This window comes from Rhincodon typus, chromosome 9 (genome assembly GCF_021869965.1).
Source record: "Rhincodon typus isolate 14 chromosome 9, sRhiTyp1.1, whole genome shotgun sequence".
In the NCBI taxonomy this organism is placed as follows: Eukaryota; Metazoa; Chordata; class Chondrichthyes; order Orectolobiformes; family Rhincodontidae; genus Rhincodon; species Rhincodon typus.
This window is the reverse complement of record NC_063340.1, coordinates 326326-341214: the sequence shown is the minus strand read 5'-3', so window position 1 is coordinate 341214 and position 14889 is coordinate 326326. Positions and strand designations below refer to the sequence as shown.

Sequence of the window (14889 nt, the reverse complement as noted above, 5' to 3'; positions counted from 1 at the left end):
TTTACTAGTTTGCAATTTTGTATAATTAACAGAGGAAACTTCGAGAAGTGTCAACAAAATTCCAGCTTTTCCAGAAGCCAGCAAATTTTGAGCAGCGTATGCTAGATTGTAAACATGTGTTGGATGGTGTTCGAGCAGAACTGCATGTGTTGGACATGAGAAGTGTTGAACTTGAGGAAATACAGTCTCAATTGGATAGTTGTATGGTAAGCATCATGAAATATTATGAAATCATAAGCTATGTTGTACATCAAGTCTATTCTTGCCCAAAGAAGAGTAGTGTTGGATTCAAAATGTTAACTGTGGTTTCTCTCTCTCCTCAGATGCTACCTGCTGGATTTTTCCAGAACTTTACCTTTTTGCTGCTCATTGTTTGTATTATCTCATATTAATATATTGTATTAGACATACAATCTTTTCTGAGTCATAGAGTTATACAGCACAGAAACAGACCCATAGAAACATAATCCCAGACTAAACTAGTCCCACCTGCCCTCTCCTGGCCCATATCCCTCCAAACCTTTCCTATTCGTGTACTTCTCAAAGTCTCTTTTAAACATTGTGACTACACCCTGTTCCACCACTTCCTCACTTCTGTGGAAAAAATTTGCCCCACAAGTCTTTTTTAAAATCTATCTCCTCTCACCTTAAACTGTGCTGCCTTGTCTGGAAATTCCCCATCTTAGGTTAAATGGCAGGTGTCTTTTCCCTATCAATACCCCTTATGATTTTATAAACTTCTGTAAGGTCACCTCTCAACCTCCTACACACTAGTGAGAAAAGGTCCCAGCTTATCTGACCTTTCTTTATAACTCAAACCTTCTATTCCCGGCAACATCCTGTTAAATCTCGTCTCGAACCCTCTCGAGCTTAATAATATTCTTCCTATAACTGGGCGACCAGAACTGGACAAAGTACTCCATAAGCTTTTCCATAGTTTGTAGACATATCTATTCCTCTATCTCCTGCTGATTTTTAGGGGGCCTGTAGTTCAATCCCATCAAAATGATGCACCCTTCTTATTCCTGAGCTTTGCTGGATGAGCCCTTCAAGGTGTCCTCCCTCAGCTGTGATATTCTTCCTAGTCAGTAAAGCAAATCCCTCACATCCCTCTCTGTCATGCCTGAAACATCTGAATCCCAGAACATTAAGCTGCTAGTCTTGTCCTTCTCTCAACCAATTCTCTGAAGTAGCTACAGCATCATAGTTATATGTATTAATCCAAGCTCTAAGTTCATCTGCCGTACCTGTCATTACTGCTCGTGTTAAAACAAATAAACTTCAGACTGCCAATCCTGCCATATTCAGCAACCTCTCTTTTTCTGTTCTTCCTCTTGGCCTTACCGGCCTTAGTCTCAAATCTCTCTTCTGTCATTTCACTTGTTCTGGTTCCTGCCCCCCTACCATACTAGTTTAAACCCTCCAGAGTGACATTAGCAAATCTCCCTACTATGATATTGGTGCCCCTCCAGTTTAGGTGCAACCCATCCTTCTTGTACATTTCCTACCTGCTTTGGAAGACATGCATATCTGAAGCCCTCCCTCCTACATATTTAACTGTACTATCTTCCTATCCTAGCCTCACTGGCATGTGGCAGAGGGAGTATCCCAAAATCACAAACCTCGTGGTCTTGCTTTTCAACTTACTACCTTACTCCCTGAATTCTCTTTGCAGGACCTTGTCACTTTTCCAGCCTATGTCATTAGTACCAGTGTATACCATAACATCTGAATGTTCATCCTCCCTTTTGAGAATGTCCTCTGCCACTCAGAGAAATCATTGACTCTGGTCTGAGGGAGGCAACACAACATTCTGGAGTCCCTTTTGCAGCCACAGAAAGACCTGCCTGAGCCTCTGACAATGGAGTCCCCTATTACTACTGCTCTTCTGCACTTTGAACCTTCCTCCACAGACCCTGCTGTGATGCCACCATTTTGGCTGATGCTGTCGCCATCCACCCCATCCCGCCCACAGTATCCAAAACAGTATAGTTGTTGGAGAGGGGGATAGCCATAGGTGACTCCTGCCCCTTCTGGTGGTCACCCGTCTCTCTGCCTGAACACTGGGTGCACCACATCTCTAAAACTCCTGTCTATGAGGCTTTCTGTCTCCTGCATGCTTCTAAGTGTGTCCAGTTGCTGCTCCAATCGATCCATACAATCTGATCGGAGTTCTAATTGGACACACTTCCTGCAGTTGTCATCTTTAGTGATGTTCACTCTGTCTGATTTCCCACGTTCTGCAGGAGAAGCATATTACCCTGCCGATTGCCAATTTTACTGTCTTCCAACTACTTAATTAAAACTAAATTTATTTAAAAATTAATTTACAGATAATTGGCCTTGCAATTGCATTTGTTATTTTGCTGAATACAACACTTTCAACTTAGTTTATAAAACATTGAATCTGTTTGTCATAACGGCAAAGATCCTTATATAGAATATGTCACAGCACTTTTATGAACATTTTAATTGCAATTTGACTTCTTATTTAAAATTGTCCTGGATGCATTTTGCAAAATGTGATTTTATTGAAAAATTGTTAAAAATTGCTTGGTTTATGGAAACATTTTTTAAACTGGGAAGCTTATCTTACTAAGTAGATAGAATTGTCACAACCATTGAATTAAGGATGAACTTTATTGTACTTTTTAATTGGAAGGTTACTTTCCTTCCCTCAACTATTCTATCCCTGCACAGATAAACACGTCTAGATTATATGCGCCATTCAGTTTTTTGTTGCTGGTATCTTCTGTTACCACGTTTGCTAATCAAAAGATTTTCTCTTATTTAGAAACTATATAAAACACTGAGCGAAGTGAAGCTTGAGGTGGAGACAGTAATAAAGACTGGGCGACAAATTGTTCAGAAACAGCAGACTGAGAACCCTAAATTAATGGATGAGCAATTGACAGCTCTGAAACTTTTGTACAATGAAATGGGAGCACAGGTAAGTAGGGTAAATAGTGGAAGCAGATATTGGGATGATTTCGTAACAGCTGATAACAATGATGGAAGACAGTCAGTTATTACTTCATTTAAAAGTGGGAATGTTTAATTTGACAGTTACCTTTACTTCAATACAGCCAAGAAATCTACTTTAAATTTACTTTATACTGTCATAGGAATAAAGAGGATGCTGTTGTATCAACATAAAATAATAAATACACTTACAAGTTTTGAATTTGTTGAGGTAAAACAGGACGTATTTTTTGAATTACTAGTGTACTTGCCATCTAAAAGTGCTGTGGGATTCTAAAACTAGCAACTTATTCCTATGCTGAACATAAGGTTGCAGTATTAATTTTTTATTGCTTGTGCCTTAACTAAAATCTTCATTTGGTATGTTGACTGTCTGAATACAAAGCCCTGAAACTCCAGACTAGCGGGAATAGTGCTTTGTATGAAAAAAGCAGTTCTTTCAATCTCTTTAAATGTATGTTCCATACACTGAAATATCCAAGACTATGATCACCATTTTCTTCTTTCTTTGATCCCTACTCCATCCTAGGAATGGCCTTCAACTGCATATTTCCAGAGGGGTCATTTAGAGGGACAGTGGGTGATTTTACCTTTGATTAAAAAAATGTTGGCCAAGTTTCCCACTATGATTGCTGTCCACAGTTGAAAAATGTGTCTGTCTGAACTTTGGCAGGATTGAAGCTAGATGACCATGTTTTGTGATGACAAATACTCTGTCAGCATGAATTGTCTTGCTGACACATGGAACGTTCTCAGGAATACTTGATGTCACCTGGAAATTTAGCTGAATAATATCACAGCCGGGGCAGAAGAAGCAGTATGAGAATAAACCACTTTCTCCTTCTGAATTATGAGATAATCAGTGTCTGTAACACCCACGTTGTAATAAATTTCTCTGGGCAATGTGCGCTTGCATCTTGTCTGTGCATTTGACTTGATCTTGCAGAGAGAGAATCTGTATTGGGAGCTGCCTAATTCCAGTTGAATTAAAATTATTTAAAGTTTCTTTTCTGCATGATTATTTTGAGCGTGTTCAAATAGGCTCCTCAAAGTGGTGTTGGAAGAATTGTCAATGGACACTGAATAAAGGCTTCAAGTTCAATGATATTTGTGACTCATGTCCTATTCTTCTAGTAAGTCTCAGGAAATTCCTTTATTTGATGGGGGGGCTATTCTATCTTCAGTGGTTTCTGATCTAGAATAGTTTGAGATGAGGCAGAGCTACAGTGTTGTAGGCGATGGTTATAGTTGTGTAAGCTGTTTGGTTAATAAAGGGGAACATTAACTGAGATCTTTACTTCTAATCTCTGAGTTGTGTGGACACATGTAAGGACTGGATCATGTTCATTGCTGGATGACGTGTTGATTCTCTATAGGTTCAAATGTGTGGAGTGACCAATGGATATGAGAGCATCAGGCAGCATTAAAATTGACAGAGTTGCCATTTTGTAAGTGTGTCTCGATAGGAGATGTTGTGGGCCTACTCAGTAAAGGCAGGTGAGATGGGCTAAATTCCTGGAATCATGGTTGATAAAATAATACATTAATACTGGCATACTGCAATGATTCCACTGTGGTGATAGAGTAAGTGATTGAGGCCAAGCAGAGCATGGGGAAGAAGAGACAAAAACAAAGTTGCTGGAAAAGCTCAGCAGGTCTGGCAGCATCTGGGAAGGAAATAAGAGTTAACGTTTCGCATCCAGTGACCCTTCCTCAGAACTCTGAGGAACTCAGAACTCTGAGCCCTGATGAAGGGTCACCGGACCCGAAATGTTAACTCTTTTTTTCCTTCACAGATGCTGCCAGACCTGCTGAGCTTTTCCAGCAACTTTGATTTTGTTCCTGATTTACAGCATCCGCAGTTCTTTCGCTTTTTATGGGGAAGAAGAGATCTGATAAAAGCAAAAAAAAAGCAACATATCGCAGGTGTTGGAGGTCTGAAATAAAAACAAAGTGCTTGTGAAACTCAGTTGGCCTGGCAGCGTCTGTGGAGATAGAAACAGATAATGTTTCGATCCAGTAGGAGCGTAGAAACATAGAAACAGGATGAAACCATATTAACCCCCTAGAGCCTGGTCTCCTGTTTAATGAGATCATGGCTGATCCTTCACTGAACGTATTGCCACCTATCTCCCATACCTCTCAATGCTTTTGCTTGGCAAAAATGTATCAATCTCCCTTTCAAAATTAATAATTGATTTTGCATCAATTGTCATTTGCAGAAGAGGATTTCAAACTGTCCTTTGCATATGGGAATATTTCCTAACTTCATTCTTAAAAGGTCTGGCTCTAACTTGTAGTCTGTGCCACAAGTCCTAGATTCTCCAACCAGCAGAAATAGTTTTCCTATGTCCACCCAATTTGTTTCCCTATACGTTGCAAAGTTTAATAGGATTTCTCTTGAACCTTTTAAACTCTAGGGAATGCAATCTTAGTTTGTGGAATCCCAGTTGGTAATTTAACTCTTGGAGTCCAACTACCATTCACTGCACTCCCTCCAAGGTCAGTATCTCCATCCTTAGTTGTAGTGCTCAGAGCTAATCTCAATTGCCATAGTGTGGTCTAGTTGTAGCTTTATATAGGTGAAGCATGATTTTATCATATTCTACTTTTCTTGATACACAGGCCAGCATTTATCACTAATTGTTAGCACAGATGGGGCTAAATCTGTAGGACAGGGACTGCCGAAGTGTTAAGGGCTTGGATGGTGAGGAATTTAAGTGTGTTCAAGAAACCTTTTGAATCATTATATAGAGAAGGGGCAAAACTTGACTTCCCCTTGGGACATAAGTCAGGACAAGTGATTGAGGTGTTAGTAGGGGTGCACTTTGGGAACCAGTGATCATAGTTCTATTAATTTTAAAATTGTTATGGAAAAGGATAGGCCTGGTGCACAGGTTAAATTTCTAAATTGTGACGAGGCGAATTTTGATGATATTAGACAAAAACTTTCAAAAGTTGATTGTGGGAGGCTGTTTGCAGATTAAAGGAGTAAGTTGCTTTCAAAAGTGAGATGACAAGAGTTCAGGGACAGCATATTCCTGTTAGTGTGAAGGGCAAGGCTGGCAGGAGTAGGGAACATTGGATGACTAGAAATATTGAGGTTCTGGTCAAGAAAAAGGAGGCATATGTCAGGTATAGAAAGCTGGGATCAAATGAATCCCTCAAGGAGTATAGGGGGTACAGAAGTACATTTAAGAGGGAGATCAGGAGGGCAAAATGGGGACATGAGATAACTTTGGCAGATAAGGTTAAGGAGAATCCAAAGAGATTCTGCAAGTATATTAAGGGCAAAAAGAGCAGCAAAGGAGAGAATAGGGCCCCTTAAAGATAGATGGGGCCATGTATGTTTGGAACCACAGGAGATGGACGAGACCCTGAGTGAATATTTTGCATCAGTATTTACTGTGCAGAAAGACATGGAAGCTAGGGAACTTGGGGAAAGAAAAAGTGATATCTTGAAAAGAGTCCACGTTACAGAAGAGGAGGTGCTGGAGGTCTTAAAACGCATGAAGGTAGTTAAATCCTCAGGACCTGACATGAAGACTGCAGTCAGTAAGAACATGTGACAACAGCTTCTCCACGATAATCCTCAACATCGGTGCCCCGCAAGGCTGAGTACTCAGCCCCTTACTATAGTCCTTATACACTCATGACTGTGTGGCCAAATTCAATTCTAGTTCCATTTACAAACTTACTGTTGACACCACTGTAGTGGGTTGGATCTCAAACAACAATGAGACCGGGGTACAGGAAAGAGATAGCTTATTGGCATGGTGTAACCAACAATATCCCTCAATGTCAACAAAATGAAGAAAATGGTCATTGAACTCGGGAAGCGGAGTGGAGCAAATGCCCCTGGTGGGTTAGTGGACAGTGAAGAAGGTTATTTAAGAGTACAATGTGATCTTGGTCAGTTGGGTCGGTGGATTAAGGATGGAGTTTAATTTATATAAATGTGAGGTGTTGCAATTTGGTAAGACAAACCAGGGCAGGACTTGCACAGTTAATGGTAGGGCCCTGGGGAGTGTTGTTAAACAGAGGGACTTGGGGAATGCAGGTTCATAGTTCCTTGGTCGGCATGGATGAGTTGGGCCGAAGGATCTGTTTCCATGCTGTGTAACTCTGAGAGTTATAAATATATGTTGAAAGGTGACCAAGGCTCGGAACTGAATGTTGAAAAGTATTTGACATATCAAATGACAGGAAGATAGGAAGAGGTGGTGGGGTGGCATTTATTAAGCATGCTATTGGTTCAGTACTGAGAGATGACCTTAACTTCAAAGATCAAAATGTAAAATTAGTTTGGGTACAGATAAGAAATATTAAAAGTTAAAAAGATTGTTGTGGTTGTTAGAAAAAGCATGATTTTGTGAAAGGGAAATTGTGTCTAACTCGGGTTTTTTTTGACAAAGTAGCATTCATGTTGGATAGAGGGGAAATGACTGGTAGACCTGTGCGTATGTGGAAATTCAAAAGGCATTCGATAAAGTGCTATGTCAAAGGTTGTGGCATGGGTGTAAGTGCTAACATTTTAGCATGAATGAAGGATTTGCGAGTGAACAGGAAACGGGAGAGGTTAAATAAATCATTTTCAGATTGAAATGCTGTAAATTGTGGAGTGCCACAGGAATCCATGCTGGGGCCTCAACTATTTACAGCCAATGTCAATGGATTTGATGAATGAACTGACAGTATGGTAGCTAAATTTGCTGATGGTACCAAAATGGACAGGAAGGTAAGTTGTCAGAAGGTACGGAGTCTGGAAAACCATATAGACAGATTAAGTGAGTGGCAAAAGCTTGGCAGATGGAGTATAAAGTGGGTAAATGTGTACTTGTCCACTTTACCAGGAATAATAGAAAAGCAGCATACTGTTTAAATGGTGAAAGAATGCAGGATTTGGTGATAGAGTGATATGGGTGTCCTGGTACATGAATCACACAGTGAGTTTGCAGGTATGATAAGTGATTGTCAGATTGAATGTTGCCATTTGTTGCAAAGTGAATGGAATGTAAATGTAGGAAATCTTAAATACAGAGTATTGTTTTGGCCTCCTGTTTTGAAAAAGATATAATTGTTTTAGAAGTGGTTCAGTTAAGTTCACTCAGCTCTTTCATAGTGTGAAGAGCTTGTTGTATGAATCATGGTTGAATAATCTAGCTCTGTATCCAGTAGAGTTTAGAAGAATGAGAGATGATTTTATTCAAATATAAGATCTTAAGGTGACCGATTGGATTGATGCCCCTGTAGGATGTTTCCATTTTTGGGGGAGACTAAAACTAAAACTAGTTGACATAGTTTAAGGATGGAAGGTCTCTCTATTAAGACAAAGATGAGGGTTTGTTTTGTCTCTGAAGGTCATTAGAGGATGGAATTCTCTTCCTAGCCGGTAACAGAGGCCAGGTGTTTAAATGTATTCAAGGCTAAATAAAATTGATTTTTGATAGTCAAAGGAGTTAAGGATAATGGGGTGCAGACAGTAAAGTAGAGCTGAAACACAACCAGATCAGTCATGATCTTATTGAATGGTGAAGCAGGTTGGAAGGGGCAGCTCAATAATTGTTCCCAACTCCTATATTCTGTGTTCCATTTCATTAGCCCTATTGATTATGTTTGGTACCTGTTCTTGACATTTTACTGTTCTATCTTGGCCTCTTCCTGAGGTCACCAGCTTCACAAATGCCAGTTGTGATGTGACATCAAAAAACAGCTGAAGGCACTGGACACTGGAAAGGCTATGAGCCCCGTTGTCATTCTGGCAATTATACTGCTGACTTGTGCTTCTAAGATAACTGCACCCCTAGTCAAGCTATTCTAGTACAGCTGCAGTGTACCATCGACAAGATGCATGAGATTAACTCACCAAGGTCCTTTTGCTAGCATCTTCATATCCCTAAATGTAATCAGTCTCCAGAAACCTAATAACTTATGTCTTGAACATGCTCAATGACTCAGCTTCCACCGCCTCTGGGGTAAGAAATTTCTTAAAATTCATTTGTGGGATGTGGGTTTTGCTGGTTGGCCATAATTTATTGCCTATCTCTAGCCCTAGTTGTCTTTGAGAAGGTGGTGGTGTGCTACCTTCTTGAACCACTACAGTTCACGTGGTGTGGGTTGACCCACAATGCCATTAGGGAGGGAATTCCAGGATCTTGACCTAGTGACAGTGAAGGATTGGTGATATATTTCCAAGTCAGGATAGTGAGTGGCTTGGAGGGGAACTTGCACGTGGTAGTGTTCCCATGTATCTGCTGTCCTTGTCCTCCCAGATGGAAGTGGTCGTGGGTTTGGAAGGTGCTGTATGGGTATCTTGGGATCTGTCTGAGGATTTCTGTGAATTCAATCTGTATGTAAATGCAAGCCACCTATTCTTATTGTTATTATTGCATTATCCACATTGCATGCATCTCTAATTTCGTGATTTCTTGCGTGCCTAATATTAACACTACAGTTTTGATATCTGTAAATAACATTCTTCATTTTTGATCCTATTTGATGCTTGCCATTAGGTTGTGTCTCTTCTATTTTTTTTGAACTGCACTTATATTTCCTTTTATTGTTTTACTTCTGTTGAATCTGAGCTCCCTCTTAGGTTCAATACGTCCTTGCCAATCTGAGAGTAATTCTGAGGCTACTCTTTAGAGGTCTTGCTTTTCAATCTCCTTCCTGGTGAAATAACCCCACAGAGGCCAATATCCCAACACCAAGTCACCCTTTATTTACACATGGAGATTCCTTGACACTGATTCAGCTTCCTCACAGCCAGCTCTCAGAATGAACAGGACTCCTGACACTCCTGTTTATATCTATCAGCCAGGGCTCCCTGATTGGAGCTGTAAATCTGGCCCAATCAGGGAGCTCATATTCTATGATGTCCACCTGGCTGACCTTGCTACAATCATTACATATCTCTTCCTCTGAGTCTGAGGACATAGGCTGGTTTATTTTTGTAGCTCCTCCTGGAGCGTTTTAGCACCAAGTCAGGTTCCTCCAACACTGCCTATGAAACGAATGCCATGTTATGCACAGTAGCTTGCCTTTTCGCCCAGTGTGTCTTGGAAGCAATTCATTCTTCTCTTGAGGTGGCAAAGCGGCAAGGCAGCATCAAGGCAACGACGTCTGCCGTGTCCATCTCAGATTCCGAGGTATCTTCAATGCTTGATGGAGGAGGAGATCACGCTCATTCCAGAACAGTCGGAAAGGCGGTTGAAGAACAGGGTGCGTTTTGCTCTTGCACTGTTTGCGAGTTTGCAGCTTTCATATGGTGCGTGTGCTTGTTCAGGACCATCATACCTACCCAAACGTTATACTTTGCTGGACCTAACCTCGCGTCACCTATGCCTCTTACCCATGCAGGTCCATTCCCATGGTTCCCAAACCAAACTTCATCCCCTGAAGTAAACTGTGCCTCTCACTTAACAAAGTGTTGTGTTCAGCGTTGGCATTCTTGATGTTGTTTCACCCTTCCCACCCCCAGGTTTGGGAAGATCAGATTTAACCTGATGCGGAGTCTTCTCCCATTTAGCAAATCTGCTGGAGCTAACCCTGTAGTTGCATGAGGTCCTATGATCAAATAGGAACCAGGACAGTTTGGTACCTAGTGAAGCTGTAGGCTGTTTCTTTAAGCCTACCATCAAAGTTTGGACTGCTCTTTCCATTGGACCAGACCATTGGATGATTCTTTCGCTTCCCAGCCTTCTGATTTTGGTGTCAACGTTTGCCTGTAAGGAAAATGGCCCTGGGTGGGCTTGCAGTATCATGGAATTGCTTCCTGGTGACCGTGGCTCTTTTGATAGTCCCTAGACCTTCCTGAAAAACTTCAGGGTATTTAATTAAGTCTTCACTCAGGCACCCATTTTCTAATTGAAACATGTTGAGCTAGGTGAATCATTCTCAACTAATTGAACGGCACGGTGGCTCAGTGTTTAGCACTACTGCTTCACTGCACCAGGGAACTGAGTTCGATTCTCCCCTTGGGTGATTGTCTGTGTGGAGATCACACATTCTGCCTGTGTCTGCGTGGGTTTCCTCCAGGTACTCCGGTTTCCTCCCGCAGTCCAAAGATGTGCAGGTTAGGGTGGATTGGCCATGCTAATTTGCCCATAGTGTCCAGGAATGAAGAGGCTAGGTGGATTAGCCATGGGAAATGCAGGTTTACAGGGGTAGGATAGGGGGATGAGTCTGGGTCTGGGTGGGCTGCTTTTCAGAGGGTTGGTGTGGACTCGATGGGGTTGAATGGCCTCCTTCCACACTGTAGGCATTCTGTGATTCTAATTTTGCTCCATTAGGCTTGGGCCTGAGCATTTTACTGCAATCAATGGTAACTGAACCAGCTGCTTGCCATAACAGACCAGAACTGAAGTTGTAACGAATAGGTTCTCAGTCTAGCTAAGGTCTTGCACAAACTTAAGGGTTGGAGTCCAGAGCGAATTTTTGAAGACTGGTTCTGTGATCACTGAAATGGCCATGCCAGCATTGACCTCCATTAGAACTGGATGATCATTTGACCAGATGTTTATTTTGATTGATTCTGATTTAGATGTTGCCAAGCAATTTGACTGTTCCAAACCAGACTTTCCAGGGTGTGAACTCTCTTAGATACTGGCCTTGAGTTCTCTTACTTAATTTTGGTCTAGTGGGGACTCTTGCTGTCTTGAGTCTGCATACCGCAGCAACTACAATGGCTTGCTGGCCTGGATCCTGAAGAAAATTTAACTGTTTAGCTGAGGCTTGGCTTTGTTTTGGGGTTTTGGGCTGACCTAGAGTCCCTCTGCTCAGGATCTGTCCTGAGCAAGGCAATGCAATTCTCTCAAGTGGTGTTCCCCAAGCTCAGTTGGATTGGTGAAGATGTACACTTCCATCGGACTACCCTACAACTCATATGCTCCACTTGCTTTTTTTTCCAATGATAAAGCCAGTTGTAGTGCCGGTTTGAAGTCCAGTTGGTCTTCAGCTAGAAGGCATTTTTGCATGATTACATCATTAATCCTGTGTACCAAGTGGTATCTCAGCATCTCATTAAGGATTAAACCAAAGCCAGTACCTCTGCCAGCCATCTTAACCTAGTCAAAAATCATGATGCAGATTGCCTTGGTTCTCAGATTGCTGACTATAACCAATAGTGTCTCAGAACTACAGGAAGCTTGGGGTTATAATGTTCCTTAACTAAATCTTGAAATGCTTTAGTATCTAGTCCCTCCGGGAAAGTCAGGTTCCTACTAACTGAAAAAGCTGTGGGTCCACAAGCTGTCAGGAGAATTACGCATTGCTTTTCAACTGCCCCAATGTAATTTACCGGGAAAAAAAATGCGTTATTTCCACATACAGCAGAATCAAACGAGTCAAACTTCTCACGTAACAACATGTTGCCAGAAATGCTTATTCCCAACTCAAAGACGTTTGAGCAAGCAGATTTCTTCAGGAGCATGCATTTCGCTCATTGCCATTTAAATAACTCCATGAGGCTGGTATCCCGTCACCAAGTCACCCTTTATTTACACCTTGACACAGATCCATTTTTCTCAGAGCCAGCTCTCTGAGTGAGCAGGACCTCCAACACTCCTGTTTATATCTCTCAGCCAGGCTCCCTGATTGGAACAGATTGACAGCCCTAATCAGGGAATCTTATTCTGTGAAGTCCACCTGGCTGACCTTGTTACAATCACTGCACCTAGCTGATTGAAATCTACTTTCATTCCCCATCCTATCCCCTATCTTACGGTCAGAAGTGGGGAAGTTTACTAATGATTGCACAATGTTCAGCATCATTCAGGATTCCTCAGATACTGAAGCATTCTGTATACAACAAGACCTGAGCAACATTCAGGCTTTGGCTGATAAGTGGCAATTAACATTCATGCCGCACAAATGCCATGAAATGACCATTTCCAACAAGAGGGAATCTGACCATCGCCCTTGATGTTCTATGCCACTACCATTGTTGGATCGCCTGCTTCACCATTGATCAGAATCTGAACTGAATCAGCCATTTAAATGCTATGGCTACAAGAGCAGGTCAGAGACTGGGAATTCTGTCCCTCTCTCTCCCTAAAGCCTATTGACCATTTACAAGGCACAAGTCAGGAATGTGATGGAATACTCGTATTTTGTCTGGATGAGTGCAGCTCCTCAAGAAGCTTGACACCTTCCAGGACAAAGCAACCCACTTGACTGGCGCCACAACCACTACCTTCAGCATTCAGACCCTTCACCACTGAAGCACAGTGTCTATAATGTGTACCATCTATGAGGCTTCTTTGACAACACATTCTAAAACCACAACCTCTACCACCAAGAAGGACAAGGGAAGCAGATGCTTGAGAGCACCCACTATGTGCAAGTTCTTCTCTAGATCATGCGCCATTCTGGCCATCACCTTTCTGTAATTGTTGCTGGGTCAAAATGTTGGAACTCTCTTGTAACAGCATGACATGTGTCCCTGCATTCCAAAAACTGCAGTAGTTAATGAAGATTGCTCACCCCAATTTTGTACATGGCAATTAGGGATAGACAATAAATACTGGCCTACTTAGCAATGCCCACATCCCACGAATGAATATAACATCAACCTAGATTCCAGTTTCTTCTTGCCTTCACTAATTTTAGCTTTTTATCATTTTAGAAAGTACACTTCCATTCTTTTTACTTCCAAAATGGATGACCTTGCATTTAGCTGTATGCAAACCTATTGACCAGTTTTTGCCCTTACTTAAATCAATATATTTGTCACTTATGCTTTTCTCTATATGTTTACAATACAGCCTGTCATTGTATCATTGCCAAATATAGATATATGGCGTTCTATCCCATGATAACAAATTAGTAGGTAGTTGGGACACCACTAGTCACATTTGTACATTGGAGTATCTATACATTTTTTTTACTCTGTCTTGGACCACTGAACCAATGTGCCACACAGGTCAGCAGTTAGCAGTAAGTAATTCGGAAGGTAGATGGAATTTTGACCTTTAATGCTAGAAGATTGGAGTTCAAAAATAGGGAAGTGCTGTTACAACTGTAGAGGTGTGCTGGGGAGGCTGCACCAGGAGTACTGTGTACTGTTTTGTCCCAGTATTAAAGAATGGATATACTGGCATTGGAGGCAGTTCAGTGAGATTTGCTAAACTGATTCCTGGGATGAAGAGGTTGACTTATCAAGGATGGTTAAACAGATTAGGCCTTTATTCATTACACTTTAGAAGAATGAGGGATGATCTTATGGAAATGTATGTGATTCTGAGGAGGTTTGGTAGGAAATGTTGAGAAGATCTTTCCACTAAAGGGGGAGTTTCTAACTAGTGGACATAATCACAGAATAAGGGACTACTAAGTTAAAACTGAGATGCAAAAGAATTTCTTCTCCCAGAGGGTAGAGAATATTTGAAATTCTTTACCTCTGAGAATTGTGGAGGCTACAACACTAACAGTATTTAGAGAGGAGATAGTTAGATTTTTGAAATATTAGGGAGTTGAGGCCATGAGGAGCTGGAACTAAAGAGAAGTTGAGAGCTGGGGTAGATCAGCCATGATTTTGTTGAATGGTCAGGAAGTCTTGAGGGGCTGTCTGGCCTCCTCCTCTTCTCATTTCTTGTGTCCTTGGGATATAATAATTTAGTTCCAATTCTATGACCTTCAGCAGTTTGTTTTAACAGACTTCAGCAAATACCTCTAGAAAACCATATTAGCAGTATTGGTCTGCATTTAAATAAAGACAAAGTACAGTGGATGCTGCAAACACAGAATGATTGAAAAACTCGGCAGGTCTGGCAGCAATTGTGGAGAGAGATACAGGCTTACTGTTTTGAGTCTGATATGACTCTTCTTTAGAATCCTGATTGGTTGACATTTTCTCATCTAGTTTAGTTAACTCTTCAAAAACTGTGGTAAAATTTGTCTATTTCAAAT

General features: G+C 41.3%; 1 protein-coding gene across 4 annotated transcripts in view; it reads left to right on the top strand.

Moving 5' to 3' along the window:
• Nucleotides 1-14889, top strand: part of LOC109917954 (dystrophin-like) — a 333913-nt gene that overhangs the window by 80126 nt on the left and 238898 nt on the right. For all 4 annotated transcript variants that reach the window (XM_048600638.1, XM_048600639.1, XM_048600636.1 and 1 more), the window contains exons 27-28: nt 33-206; nt 2795-2950. In XM_048600638.1, the coding sequence (XP_048456595.1) occupies nt 33-206; nt 2795-2950 (330 nt within the window). The remainder of the gene's footprint in view (nt 1-32; nt 207-2794; nt 2951-14889) is intronic.